The sequence below is a fragment of the Palaemon carinicauda genome, chromosome 10, assembly GCF_036898095.1.
Source record: "Palaemon carinicauda isolate YSFRI2023 chromosome 10, ASM3689809v2, whole genome shotgun sequence".
NCBI lineage: Eukaryota > Metazoa > Arthropoda > Malacostraca > Decapoda > Palaemonidae > Palaemon > Palaemon carinicauda.
The window spans coordinates 119776870-119791400 of NC_090734.1; the positions used below are offsets into that span (position 1 = coordinate 119776870).

Genomic DNA, 14531 nt, shown 5'->3' on the forward strand with positions numbered 1-14531 from the left:
CGTGTCCTTCTGGATAAGAGCCGCAGCCATCTCTTTGATTAGCTCCTCCGGAAACAGGAACTTGGAGAGAGGAGCAAACAGTAACTGTGACCTCTGGCAAGAGGTGATACCAGTCGAAAGGTAGGAGCAAAGATGTTCCCTTTTCTTGAGGACTCCTGAGACAAAAATAGAAGCAAGTTCGCCAGAACCATCGCGAATTGCTTTGTCCATACAGGACATGATCAGCATGGCCGAGTCTTTGTCAGAAGGGGCAGTCTTCTTGCTCAAGGCCCCCAGGCACCAGTCGAGGAAATTAAAAATTTCAAAGGCGCGAAAGACTCCCTTCAAGAAGTGGTCCAGATCAGAAAAGGTCCAGCAAACCTTAGAGCGTCTCATAGCCGACCTACGGGGAGAGTCAACCAAACTTGAGAAGTCAGCCTGGGCAGAGGCAGGGACCCCCAAGCCTGGTTCCTCTCCCGTGGCATACCAGACGCCCGACTTAGAAGTCAGCTTAGGAGGAGGAAACATAAAAGACGTCCTTCCCAGTTGCTGCTTGGACTGCAACCAATCCCCTAAAATCCTCAAAGCTCTCTTTGATGATCTAGCGAAGACAAGCTTAGTGTAGGCAGACTTAATAGGCTGCATGCCTAGAGAAAACTCGGATGGAGGAGAACGAGGGGTTGCAGAAACAAAGTGTTCAGGGTATAACTCTCTGAACAGAGTCAGGACCTTACGAAAGTCTATGGAAGGTGGCAACGACTTGGGTTCCTCCACATCAGAAGAAGGATCATCCAGGTGAGCAGCTTCATCCTCAGAAACCTCATCACCTGAGGGTTGAGAAGCGAGAGGTAACGATAAAGCGGTATGCTGAATGGCTGAATCCTGAAGAACGGGTGCATGCGCACTTGCGGATTCATCATCAAGTCTCTGCTGAAGAGGATGAGGGCTGGCAATGACAAAATCATGATGCTGGGATGAAGGAGGTTCTGCGGAGGTCTGAGGAGCAAGCGTGGTGAGAAGCGACTGCTGTAAGGCATGAGGGTCCTGCTGCATAGTATGCGGTTCATGTTGAATGGGAAGAGGCTCATGCTGCGAAGAATGCGGTTGCTGCATGCGTTGAGGCGGCTGCCTCATAGCATGAGGTTCCTGCCTCAAGGGTTGCGCCTGCCTCAAGGGTTGAGGAGGTGGCTGCGCAGAGAGAGGCTCTTGCCTCAAGAGTTGAGGTTCTTGCCTCAAGAGTTGAGGTTCTCGCCTCAAGAGTTGAGGTTCTTGCCTCAAGAGTTGAGGTTCTTGCCTCAAGAGTTGAGGTTCTTGCCTCAAGAGTTGAGGTTCTTGCCTCAAGAGTTGAGGTTCTTGCCTCAAGAGTTGAGGTTCTCGCCTCAAGAGTTGAGGTTCTTGCCTCAAGAGTTGAGGTGGTTGCCGCAAGAGTTGAGGCTGCTGCCTCAAGGATGGTGGAGGTTGCCGCAACGCATGAGGTTGCTGCCTCGAGGATGGAGGAGGTTGTCGCAACGCATGAGGCTCCTGCCTCAAGGGTAGAGGAGGTTGCTGCAAAGCATGAGGCTCCTGCCTCAAGGGTTGAGGAGGTTGCCGCATAGCAAGAGGCTCCTGCCTCAAGGAAAGTGGAGGTTGCTGCATAGCGCTGGTATCTGGCAACTCCCAATGCGGCAGCTCACGCATGGAGGCAGGAGGAGCCTCAACATCATACGTCTGGCAGGGTGGAGGAGCGCTCGCAGGAGGAGGTGTGCTAACCTTCTCTGCCTGAAACTCCTGCATCAACACCGCAAGCTGCGACTGCATTGTCTGCAGCATAGCCAACTTGGGATCAACAGAAGTTGGAGCAGAGGCCTGTTGAGGCATCGCTTTACCTCTCTTAGGAGGCGTGCAGCCATCAGATGACTGCGGCGAGTCCGAACTGGCCCAGTGGCTACACCTGGGCTGTTGGACTCGCTCGGTCTGGACCTTACGCTTAAGAGGCCTTGAGACCTGGGTCCAGCGTTTCCTCCCGGAAACCTCTTCCGCAGACGAGGAAATTAAGGGCTCAATCGTCTGGGAGTGGAAGTGACGATCTCTATAAGATACGCCCGCAACCACTGAGGATACAACTGTGCGCCGATCAAGGCCTGCCGAACCCTTTTGCCCTTCGACATTGCTTCTCCCCTGGGCTTGGGAGCTTGCAAGAGGTCCCGGACTGGGAGGACGACTGGCACGCACAGAAGTATCCTCATGCGCAACACTGACACTGACACTAGGCACAGCACTGGCACTACCACTTCCCACTGCACTTTTCACTTTAAGTTCCTTGACATCTGCCAAGAGAAATTTGTGGTCACTCACTACAGACTCCACCTTATCACCTAAAGCCTGAATGGCACGTAACACATCCGACATATCAGGCTGAGCACTCGTAATAGGTTCGGGGGTCACCACTACAGGGGAAGGAAAAGGTTGAGGATCATGGGGGGAGGAATAAACCAAAGAGCGAGAAGAACTCCTCCTAACTCTCTCCCTCTCTAACTTGGCCGTATACTTGAGGAATTCATTAAAATCGAATTCCGAAAGCCCGGCACATTCCTCACATCGATCTTCCAACTGACAGGATTTTCCCCTACAGTCGGAACAAACGGTGTGAGGATCAACCGAGGCCTTCGGAAGACGCCTACTACAAGTCCTAACACTACATCGTCTTTGTCTAGGAGCTTGAGAATGGTCGGACATCTTGAATTAGAGAACAGTCAAGGGGGGTTTCCAAATTAAAGCAAAGATCGTTATACCATTAATCAAAATCAATCCAAAAGCTATCTAAGCTAAGGGAAAAGCTTCCTGTATAGCGAAGGCTAAATTTCAGAGCAATACTTCACCAAAACCGTGAACAAAGACTCCAAAATCAACAGCGTATCCATGTAGGTCTTGCCGGCGGCACGACAGAGGAAAAATTGAGGTGGTGTTGACAAGAAGTACTGCAGTACCTGACCACAGATGGCGCTGGTGAGTACACCCCCCTCTTGTATAGCGATCGCTGGCGTATCCCGTCCGTAGATTTCTGTCGGGCAACGGAGTTGACAGCTACATGATTATCGGGTAAGATTAATATTGAAAAATGTAATGACCATCCTACACTCACATTCCGTATGAGAAAAATATTAAACAGCCTTAGATAGGACGCCATACGGTAGTAAAACTTTATTTGTTGTACCCAAAGACAAAGACAAAAGTAAAGTCTTTGACAGGAGAGTGGATGGAGCTACTCACCCAAACACCTGTTGTTAAATACCTTGTTAACTATTTCAATAGCTGTTCCAACTCTGCTGAAGATATTTCCAATTTTAGATGATGAAAGGTTTGTATATGCTTAGGAACAAATCTCTAGGAGTGGCAGACTAAACAGTGGGATTTAAGTATTCCTTACACAAAACTAAATACAAGTTAGGATTCCGAATTTTTTTAGCCTTTCATAAAAACATTTAAAATTAGCAAGGACTCAGAGCTAGCATGAGCAAGACTAAGATTTTTAGTGAAGTGATTGACTATTATTGTACTTTCCAAATCATATACAACTGAGAAAAATTAATTAAGCTATTTTCATATACTATACACTACCTTATTTTCTTTCTCTTTTGCTTTTTTTTCCGCAACTGCTGCATCATTATACCGTAATTGTGCACAAGCAGAAATCTGGGATTCAAGGGCTCTTAATTCTGGGCTTGAGGATATGATCTGCCTCCTGTAAAATGAATAATAATTGTATAGTATCAAGAAATAAAAACTTCAACATTATAGGTTGTACTTCTTTATCCTACACTACAACTAAGAGAATAAAATACATCAGAATTGAACGATTTTTTTTATATGAATTAGATTAAGACCACCAACACATATTTCTTGACTCTTGCAGGACTATTGTAAAGAATTTGTTCGTGTATTAAAGTTTAAAATTATAGCAAAATAAAGTTAAAGACAGACAGCTAGGTTGGAAGAAGTCAAAAGGAATAGTTGAAGACTAAATGGCAGAAAGCCATGCACTAGGGGTTAAAGGGACACTCCAAAGAATTTTCAGTAACTACAGTGTGCCATGCAAGGTACAATGTACGTGGTAGCCCTCAAAGGTTGAAAATGAAATGCTAAATATGGTATGCTGCTATACTTGCATACAAAATTGTTGCTTTAAGAAATAAACTAAATTGATCTTTTTGTATCTAAAAGACATACAGTGGCATAAAAATTATTATCTTGATAAATGATCTTTTCATCAAAATTTTCTAGGGCAAAAATTTGTTAAGAGAAAAGCATGCATCACTGAAGTACTGTACAAAATTTAAAGTACCCTATCGACTTTATTTCATAAATACATGCCTTTTATTTCATTCATATTAAGCAAGCAGAAAAGTAGTTTACTAGTAGTTCCATTGATAAAATCATTACTAAAGTCAATCGCAAGGTGAGTATCTACAAACTAACATACTAAAAGGAGCTCTTTACCCCCCGCATCTTTGTACCATTTGATGTTTGACTATTACGAAGCACGTGTTGCATAATACCTATTGAAAAATCCAGGAGGAAAGAACTCCCAATAGGTTAAGGTATAAATTCTTTATTCTACTTAGTCAGTACTGTACATACATACATATACCAAGGCACTTCCCCCAATTTTGGGGGTAGCCGACATCAAACAAATGAAACAGAAAAGAGGACCCCTCCTCTCTACGTTCCTCCCAGCCTGACAAGGGACTCAACCGAGTTCGGCTGGTACTGCTAGGGGTGCCACAGCCCACCCTCCCACATTATCCACCACAGATGAAGCTTCATAACGCTGAATCCCCTACTGCTCCTACCTCTGCGGTCTTCGAAGGCACCGGAGGAAGCAGCAGAGCCTACCGGAACTGCGTCACAATCGCTCGCCATTCATTCCTATTTCTAGCACGCTCTCTTGCCTCTCTCACATCTATCCTCCTATCACCAAGCTTCCTTCACTCCATCCATCCACTCAAACCTTGGCCTTCCTCTTGTACTTCTCCTATCAACTCTTGCATTCATCACCTTTACCAGACAGCCATTTTCCATTCTCTCAACATGGCCAAACCACCTCAACACATTCCTATCCACTCTAGCCGCTAGCTCATTTCTTACACCTGTTCTCACCCTCACTACTTTGTTCCTAACCCTATCTACTTGAGATACACCAGCCATACTCCTTAGACATTTCATCTTAAACACTTTCAATTTCTGTCTCTCCATCACTTTCCTTCCCCCAAACTCCGATCCATACATCACAGTTGGTACAATCACTTTCTCATAAAGAACTCTCTTTATATTTATGCCCAACTCTCTATTTTTTACTATTCCCTTAACTGCCCCCAACACTTTGCAACCTTCATTCACTCTCTGACGTATATCTGCTTCCACTTCACCATTTGCTGCAACAACAGACCCCAAGTACTTAAACTGATCCACCTCCTCAAGTAACTCTTCATTCAACATGACATTCAACCTCGCACCAACCCTCCCTTCTCGTACATTTCATAACCTTACTCTTCCCCACATTAACTCTCAACTTCCTTCTCTCACACACCCTTCCAAATTCTGTCACTAATCAGCCAAGCTTCTCTTCTACGCCTGCAACCAGTACAGTATCATCCGCAAACAACAACTGATTTACCTCCCATTCATGGTCATTCTCGTCTACCAGTTTCAATCCTTGTCCAAGCACTCAAGCATTCACCTCTCTCACACTACATCAACATACAAGTTAAACAACCACGACGACATCACACATCCCTGTCTCAGCCCCACTCTCACCGGAAACCAATCATTCACTTCATTTCCTATCCTAACACACGCTTTACTACCTTTGTAGAAACTTTTCACTGCTTGCAACAACCTTCCACCAACTCCATATAACCTCATCACATTACACATTGCTTCCCTATCAACTCTATCATACGCTTTCTCCAGATCCATAAACGCAACATACACCTTCTTACCTTTTGCTACTGTACTTATGGTAATCTCTACTTAAATTGAATGCAATGCAAGATTTATTTATTTATTTTTCATACAAAGTTAATAACATCTTTTAAATACTATAATGTGTTTGCTTTATTTTAACTGTGATATTTGTGTTGTAGTTTTGAAAATAATTCATTAGCTACGCTTCACCCTTTGTTTATCCGAGTACATAACCACAAATTTCACTTTATTATTATCATTATTTGCTAAGCTACAACCCTAGTTGGAAAAGCAGAATGCTTTAAGCCTGAGGGCTCCACCAGGGAAAATAGCCCAGTGAGGAAAGGAAATAAGGAAACTACAAGAAAAGTAATTAACAATAAATATAAAATATTTTAAGAACAGTAACAATGTTAAAAAAAAATATTTCATATATAAATCATAAAAACTTAAAAAAAACAAGAAGAGAAAATAGATAAAATAGTGTGCTCGAGTGTACCCTCAAGCAAGAGAACTCTACCCCAAGACAGTGAAAGACCTTGGTACAGAGGCTATGGCACTATCCAAGACCAGTGAAAAATGGTTTGATTTTGTAGTGTCCTTCTCCTAAGCTAAAGGGTCTCTTCTATCCTTGCTATGAGGAAAGTAGCCACTGAACAATTACATTGCAGTAGTTAACTCCTTGAGTGTGGAAGAATTGTTTGGTAATCTTAGAGTTGTCAGGTGCATGAGGAGAGAGGAGAATATGTAAAGAATATGCCAGACTATTCGGTGTATGTGTAGGCAAACCAAAAATGAGCATAACCAAAGAGAAGTACTCAATGTAGTACTGTCTGGCCACTCAAAGGACCCAATAACTCTCTTGCTGTACTGCCTCAAGGGAGTGGCTGGCGCACCTAAGGAAGACCTTTGTTACCTCTAGAATTTCACAGGAAGTGTATGCTTGGCTCCAGTTGTGAAATAATCTTGAGGATGTTCAATTCATCAGCTGCAAAAACTGGATACCAAACGAACTCATAGTAAGTTAGTTGCCTTCTAGGGAATGCTTGCCCTGTTCTAATTGTATAAAATGACATACAGTATTTATATAACATGACAAATTCGTAGATCATTTGTATTTTTCCTAACGATACAAACCTTTAGCTATTTATTTAGGGGTATTACTTTCGGCGAAGCTGAAATGACAAGCCATTAAAATTGAGCAAGGGTTAACTACCCATTTCGCTAGTTAGCAGGGGTAGGGGGGTTAGCTTGCTACCGTTCCCACTCACACACCGGTGATTTAGCCTACTTTGCTTTTGGCTCAGATGGTGAACGGCCGTTGCCGTTCTTCATCCTCACTAAGTTATATTTTGGACTGGCATTAATGCATTTTGTTTGTGCTTTCTCTTTAATAGTGAGAGTTTGTGTTGACTTCTGCCGACCATGCGTACCTGCTCTGAACTTGAAGGCTGGCCCTACTGTACCTTCATGTCGGCCATGGACACCGAACGCCACACCCTTTGTCCCGCCTGCAGAGGTCAACGGTGTGATAGTGGCAATAAGTGTAATGAGTGTCGGGAGTGGTCTGCCTCCAAGTGGGAAAGGTTTGGGCGACGGCGGAAGAAGTCTAAGTGGGATATTTCTCCTTCAAAGGTTCCTTCAAAGGAAAAAAAACCCAAGACCTCTTCTTCTGCCTCCCAACCTTTCTCCGAAGCTCTTACTCATCCAGCCTCTTCTGAGAGACCGTCGAGCAGTATCGTAGACCCTATAATTTGAGGCCAACCCCGGTCCTCGAGAGATGGTGTTGCTTCCCCTAGCGAAGCAGCCCCACCTCTCCCCCCAGGGAAGGCCTTGTCTAAGTCTTCTAGGTTACAGGTGTGGTCGTCCTTGGGGCTTCCAGATCCGACCTCCCAGGACTCCCTGCTGCAACTTATCCTCCGTGGTGCGAGTCTGCAGCCATCGTTGACTTCGGAGGTGGATCCTCTCTCTCGTCGAGATTAATATCTAGATCAGGAATAAGAAATTTAATAGACTGTAAGTTCCTGTGCAACAAATTAAGATGAGAATCAGCAGTTGAAGACCAGACAGGAGAACAGTACTCAAAACAAGGTAAAATAAAAGAATTAAAACACTTCTTCAGAATAGATTGATTACAAAAATCTTGAAAGACTTTACCAATAAGCCAATTTTTTTTGCAATTTAAGAAGACACAGACCTAATGTGTTTCTCAAAAGTAAATTTGCTGTCGAGAATCACACCCAAAATTTTAAAAGTCACACAAAGTGCTGAGATCCAGATGTTGAGGAGCCACGGTCCTTGACCTACAGTACTTGTAATCATACTTTGAGTTTTGTTAGGATTCAACTTCATACCCCATAATTTGCATCATGCACTAATTTTAGCTAGATCTCTTTTAAGGGATTCAGAAACCCCAGATCCACATTCAGGAGATGGAATTGATGCAAAGAGAGGATCATCATCTGCATATGCAACAATCTAGTTTCCTACACCAAACCACAAGTCATGTGTATTTAGTATGAAAAGTAATGGGCCCTATGTAAAGGACAAGGGTTTATATTTGTGAAGAAACAAATCCAATCCATAGAGCATCTATTTATATAAAGGGAGATATATGCATATTATTTATCATTCTGATTAGGATATTTTGTATAATGACTATACTGTACTGTACTTGAAAAACATGCAATTTAACTTACAAACTATCTCTTACAGGGCAATCTGCATTTGAAAATATCTGGGGAAATTTTTATTGGGCCTTTTATGTTAATTCTATTCAGTTAATGACAGCTCACCTTAAAGCAGCATCATTCCAAAAACACCGTTCTGCCATTTCTAGAATGAGGACCCGCCACAAAAGAAAAGTTCACTTGCTACAAAATTGATGTGATGAATAATGATTGCCGGTAAAATATCAGCATCATTATTTTCAAAGTTGCCTCCTGTAAAAGGATTAAGAAACATTTACTTTAGATAATAATAATGTACAATACAATCAGAAAGAATCGTAATATCGTGCAAAAATATTATGGCTGCAGGCTATCACCAAATATGTACAATAACCCATCAAGTTATCAGAACCAGACATTTTAAATACCTAGTATCTAAAATTATGGCTACATATTGTGCAGCTAATAAATCGTGTTGACACAAGAATAGTTACATATGGTTTTGAATTATTGGAACATGTATACATGTCTATTATAGGCTTTAGAGCCTTAAAATATGCATCCCAGAGACTATACAATAAATTCCCACTAGACAAGCAAAAGACTGAAGACATTAAGGCTTTCAAGAGGAAACTTCAGACTTTCTTGTATTTAAAGTGCTTCGATAATGTGCTTTTAACAATGACGAGCAATATGCTGCATGAAATGCTGAATGCTTGGTAAATTTATAGAAAAACAAAGGACAACAATTCTAGGAGAAAATAACAAATTTACTACAGTAAATGATGTGCTTTCAACAAATTTGACCTTTATTTCCAATGCAAATAACCCGTTTTACCATTATGGACATACCCCTTCCCGAAAGTTACAGGTAGAAACCTGTGATTCTAGGTGTGAGAAAACAGGACAAAATGTGATTATTTAACACTTTCCAGATTTTTAAAAGGGTACAAAACCTAACAAACCCAACTAACCTAACCTAGTAATTCTCAGGTCACAACCACTAGCTGGGGGGCAAGACCCCGGGACTCCCCTTCCCAGGTCACAAAACATGATTATTTTACTCTCAAGATTTGTAAAAGGGTATAGAACATAATCTAACCTAGTGGTTCCCAGGTCACAACCCCTAGTTTAGGTCAGGCCCCCTCTTACCAGGTCACAAAACATGATTATTTAACACACTTGAGATTTGTAAAAGGGTACAGAACCTAACAAAGCTACCTAACCTAACTTAGTAGTTCCCAGGTCACAACCCTTTGTTCCCGGAACCCCCTTCCCAAGTCACAACCCCTTGTCCCAGGAACCCCTAGCCGGGGGCAAGACCCCCAGACCCCCTTTCCCATGTCACAAACAAAAATTAATTCACAAATAAATCCTTACATTACGACAAAGTAAATCACAATTAATTCCTTACCTTAAGACTGACACCTAGGTCTCTTTTTTTTTTTGTCTTGGCAATCTTTACAGAAGCATTGTATTAGTAAAGTTTGTCCCGTGTATTCCTATAATAATACCAAATTTCAAAATAGATTGTACTTCCCTCTTATCCTTTCGTCATTACAGGTGTTCCTGTTTAGTCGATCCTACAAATAGCTTCACAACTTCGCAACACCTTTCCATAAAAATCAAATTATGTCTTTGATCATATTCAACCACTAGTTCAATACCACCACTAGAAAAATAATGACAGAACTCTTCATAACCAACATTGCACTGCACAGAAATATGTAGGGATTGGGTTTTAGTCAAAATTAACGCCAGATGGGCCAGCCACTGCCTTTGCCATAGCTGCAACAAAACGAAATGCCAGTTTTCCTTCAATTATTCGGAATATTCAGTCAAACACGGATACCACTGGACGTTAAGGTAACTTTATTACACCGCTAAAATCCTAGTAAAACTTGGTTTTTGACTGAAGTCGTTCATAATTGATTATGAAACCATTATGTCATAATGATGTCACAGCTCTCAAATAATAAACTGTAATTGGAACTGCTTCTGTTTGCATAAAAAAGTGAGATATAGGGGTCATTAAAACTAAACATTGTTATACAGGAAACATCTCTCCCAACTTATGAAAAATATGAGGTAAAAACTTATCGACATCATTTAATTCCACCTCATTCAATCTCTCATTTAAAAACTATACTTTTTATATAGCTTTTCACATACTTATTCCATGTAGGTGCTTATTTGTTTTAATTTCGAGTGCGGCATGCTTCTGAGGTTTTACCGGGATCCCCATATTTTGTGCAATTTTTCGTAGATTTATTATGCATCTCAGAGTATAACGTATGGAGAAGAAAATGTGAGTTTTACCATTATTTATCAATTCGCCAGTAAATTTTCCCCATCCAAAACCCCTGGTTCCCACTGGGTGTCCCCCATTACCATAGGATATATGGTATTAAGGGTATATCTTATAGTATGACTACTTACCATCAGGGTAACCTTTCCTAGTAAAAACCAACTTTTCTATAATAATACCCTATATAATAAAACACTGGGGTGTATGTATGATAGTGGCCACCTGTATGTATAATTATGTCTAACTTGGAATACAGCAGTGTAATGGGGGTGTTATTACCCCCCCCCCCATTAGGTAAGTAGGTAAGGATACAGCTTATAGGTTAGGTTAGTGGGGAAAGTTTAGGGTAGTTGATGTTCAATTCTAATCAACACATGAGGACCTGGCCGCTGATATACAAAGGCTCCAAAACCGTTACAGTGATCTAAAATACAATATAAGATATTTTTTTACGATTTACTGCAAAATATTTGTTGTTACCTGAACATATTTTTTAAAGTTCAGCCTTTAATGGTCATGTAACGTCAAGAACAGAATCACAACACTAAGCCAAAGAATAGCCTAAACCAGATTATTCTGATAGCCATTAATCATCCATACGGTTATAATAACAATTCACATACGACATAACAACAAAAACGATGGAGAATCTTGCACAGAGCATTTGAACTTACGGTAACTTTCGACCTTAGCAACGACGTAACTAAAACAACACAGATATATCAAAACACAGTAGATTGCACCTTCGAGTTCTGAATTAGAATTTTGAAAGTGGAATTGTGATGGTAAAACAGAACAATTACCATACCACACCATTCTTTAGCTATAAATGATAAAGATGATGATGATGATAAAACACTGAAAATTACGGGTCAACAATAATTCTGTACAGTGGACCTACTACCACATGAATTCACCATATTTGTATACCCATTAATGAGGGTAAATTGCATTGGTTAAAATCAATATGAAGTGTGTTTTGAAAATAATATAACAGGGGGAGTACAGATGATAGAGTACTAATTTCCAGAATGTCAGACGTTTAAACGATCCAACACTTCATTTAATGTTAGAATGACGTGGGTCACGCCTTCAGAGCTTTCACGAGGAATGGAAAATAGTGAAATACATTCATAGAGCACCGTACTTAAAGTACCATTTAACCCTTATTGTTCTCCAGTAACTTGAAGATGCAGTATCTCCCAATTATCTCTAAGTGTGCCTGCGATATCCTATCTGTCATCCAGTTATTGAAATTGATTCCTTTTAGGTCTGGTCACTACCTGAGTTACCAATGACATAGGTCAGATGCCGTCGAGTTGCTAAAATTCTTTGTCATCACTGGTAGTACTGTACATAGGAAAAGGTATACGGCAAGCGAACCATGACAATGTTATCATAATAAAATTATAGAGAAAAGTGACTGGATAAACGGGTAAATCCTAACGCAGAATTCTTGGATACAAATTTCATTTGCTCGACGAGTGGTGATTGTATTAAGAACAGGTGGATATGGCTACGAAATATATAAAACCTTAGATGAATAGGCCTAGGTGTATCATATTTTAAGGAATACTGAAATATTGTTTTTAAGTTTGTTGAGGATAATCTCTAAAGGTAGTTTTCCAAGCATATATAGACAATTGAACGATAGTTATATAAACACATATTCGTAAAAAGGAGTATTCTAGTTTTCATTATTATCACTACTAGTGTAGGCGACCCGTCAAAAATGACTGCTAAATATTTAGATAAATGTACACGCACGACCACACGAACAGATTCAACCCTTCCCACCCCATCCCCCTTTCCTAATTACAACACAGCAGTTTCACCAATTCGTGGGACATTGCGGTTTCTGAGTCTACCTCTCGGCGTAGACCTACCTCCTCTCACCAGGATATGATTACTCCTCTAGTCCTCTCCCACTACCCGAGGGACGGGGAGAGACCAAATAGTTGTACGTTTGGCAATGCCAATCAGTGTGTGTGTGTGTGTGTGTGTGTAGTCAGACACATGCTCTTTATTATAAAGGGGAGATTACTAGTTAAGCTACGACCCTATTTGGAAAAGAAGCATGCTATAAGTCCAAGGGTTCAAACAAGGAAAAATAGTCCAGTAAGAAAAGAAAATAAGGAAATCAATAAACTGTGAGAAGTAATGTATCCATCTGTCTACCGCGGCAGTTCCCCCAATTTTGGGTGGTAGCCGACGTCAAAAGAAGAAAAAAAAGAAAGAAAGGGGGATGTTTCTTCTCACTGTTCCTCCCTGCCTGACGAGGGACTCGGCCAAGTTTGAGTGGTACTGCTAGGGTGCCACAGTCCACCCTCCCCCGTTATCTACCATAAATGAAGGTTCATATAATGATTCCCTTATCGCTACTACCTCGGCCATCACCACGGTGACCCGAGGTAGCAGCAGGGCCCATCAGAACAGCGTCCCAATCGCTCGCCATTCATTCCTATTTCTAACACTCTCCATTGCCTCTCTCACATATGTCCTCCTGTCACTAAGGGCTTTCCTCCCTCTATCCATCCACCCAAACCTTTGCCTTCCTTTTGTACTTCTCCCATCAACTCTTGCATTCCTCATCTTCTTTGGCAGACAGTCATTTTCCATCGTCTCTACATGGCCAAACCACCTCAACACATTCATATCTACTCTAGCCGCTAATTCATTTATCAAACCGCTCTCACCCTCACTATTTAGTTCTTAACCCTAACAAATGGAGATACACAAGACATACTCCTCAGACACTTCATCTCGAACGCATTCAGTTTCCGTCTCTCCGTCACTTTCATTCCCCACAACTCCATTCCATACATCACAGTAATGAATAATTCTGTCGGGAATTTCGACCCGATCAATCGAAATTCCCGCCATTTGACTCCACCTACGACTACGTCAAATTGGAGGGAGAGGAGAAACTCGCGGGCGAATGAATGTAGTTCCAGACGTGAACGTTTAGAGCCAAAAAGGGAAACCACCTGGTAGGAAGGCGCTGAGACTATTAAAATCAATTGCTGGTAATTTAAGATTAGGAAAAATAAAGTCATTCTGTTGTAACATGATAAAAAAATACAATCTAGAAATTTAGGTTCAGGACAAATTGCGCCAAAAAGGTGACGTCGAAGGTTGCAAGGATAGCTCGTCCTCTTTGATCCAACGTCCCCAACCGAAGTAAGTCCCTTCTAATTGTTATCTCTCCTCTCTACCTTTTCTACCAGGTTGGTTGTAGTAGAAGCTTGAGTGCAAGACGTTTAGTTTTATATCGCAGTTTAGTGTAGAGATCCTTGTGATTGGGGATCTGAATCCTGAGTTAAATAAGAATAGGGATATTTGGTGTGTGATTCGTTGTGTATTGAATTCGAATTGGCACTATTTTCAGTTTGTTAATGAGTCCGGTGTGGACTTTGTGCTTGAAGAGCACATGCTATATTACCTAGGGTCAGTCTTGTTTTTTCAGTAAGTCTTGTGAATGCTTAAGAATGTTGTTTGTCTTTATCAGAGTTTATTTTTGTAATAAAATTGTAAATTTTATCGCCGTATTTTAGTTAACTCCTGGAGGGTTTTGGCGAGTCTTGCCTCTTCAAGGCCTTGCGATCCGCCCAGTACATCGGGCAGATTTAATT

The 14531-nt window shown here is 41.4% G+C and overlaps 1 protein-coding gene across 9 annotated transcripts in view; it reads right to left on the reverse strand.

Annotated features, from left to right (window-relative positions):
• Positions 1 to 11979, reverse strand: part of LOC137648718 (meiosis-specific nuclear structural protein 1-like) — a 171340-nt gene extending 159361 nt beyond the window's left edge. For 3 of the 9 annotated variants that reach the window (XM_068381771.1, XM_068381763.1, XM_068381772.1), the window contains exons 1-3: positions 11380 to 11567; positions 8718 to 8864; positions 3577 to 3700 (exon numbers count right to left, since the gene is read on the reverse strand). In XM_068381771.1, coding sequence (XP_068237872.1) covers positions 3577 to 3700; positions 8718 to 8755 — 162 coding nt within the window. In that variant the 5' untranslated portion in view covers positions 8756 to 8864; positions 11380 to 11567. Of the gene's footprint in view, positions 1 to 3576; positions 3701 to 8717; positions 8865 to 11379; positions 11723 to 11800; positions 11837 to 11905 lie in introns of those variants that run through there. The other 6 variants (XM_068381766.1, XM_068381769.1, XM_068381768.1 and 3 more) reach the window with 6 other exon arrangements.
• Positions 11980 to 14531: the final 2552 nt, after the last annotated feature.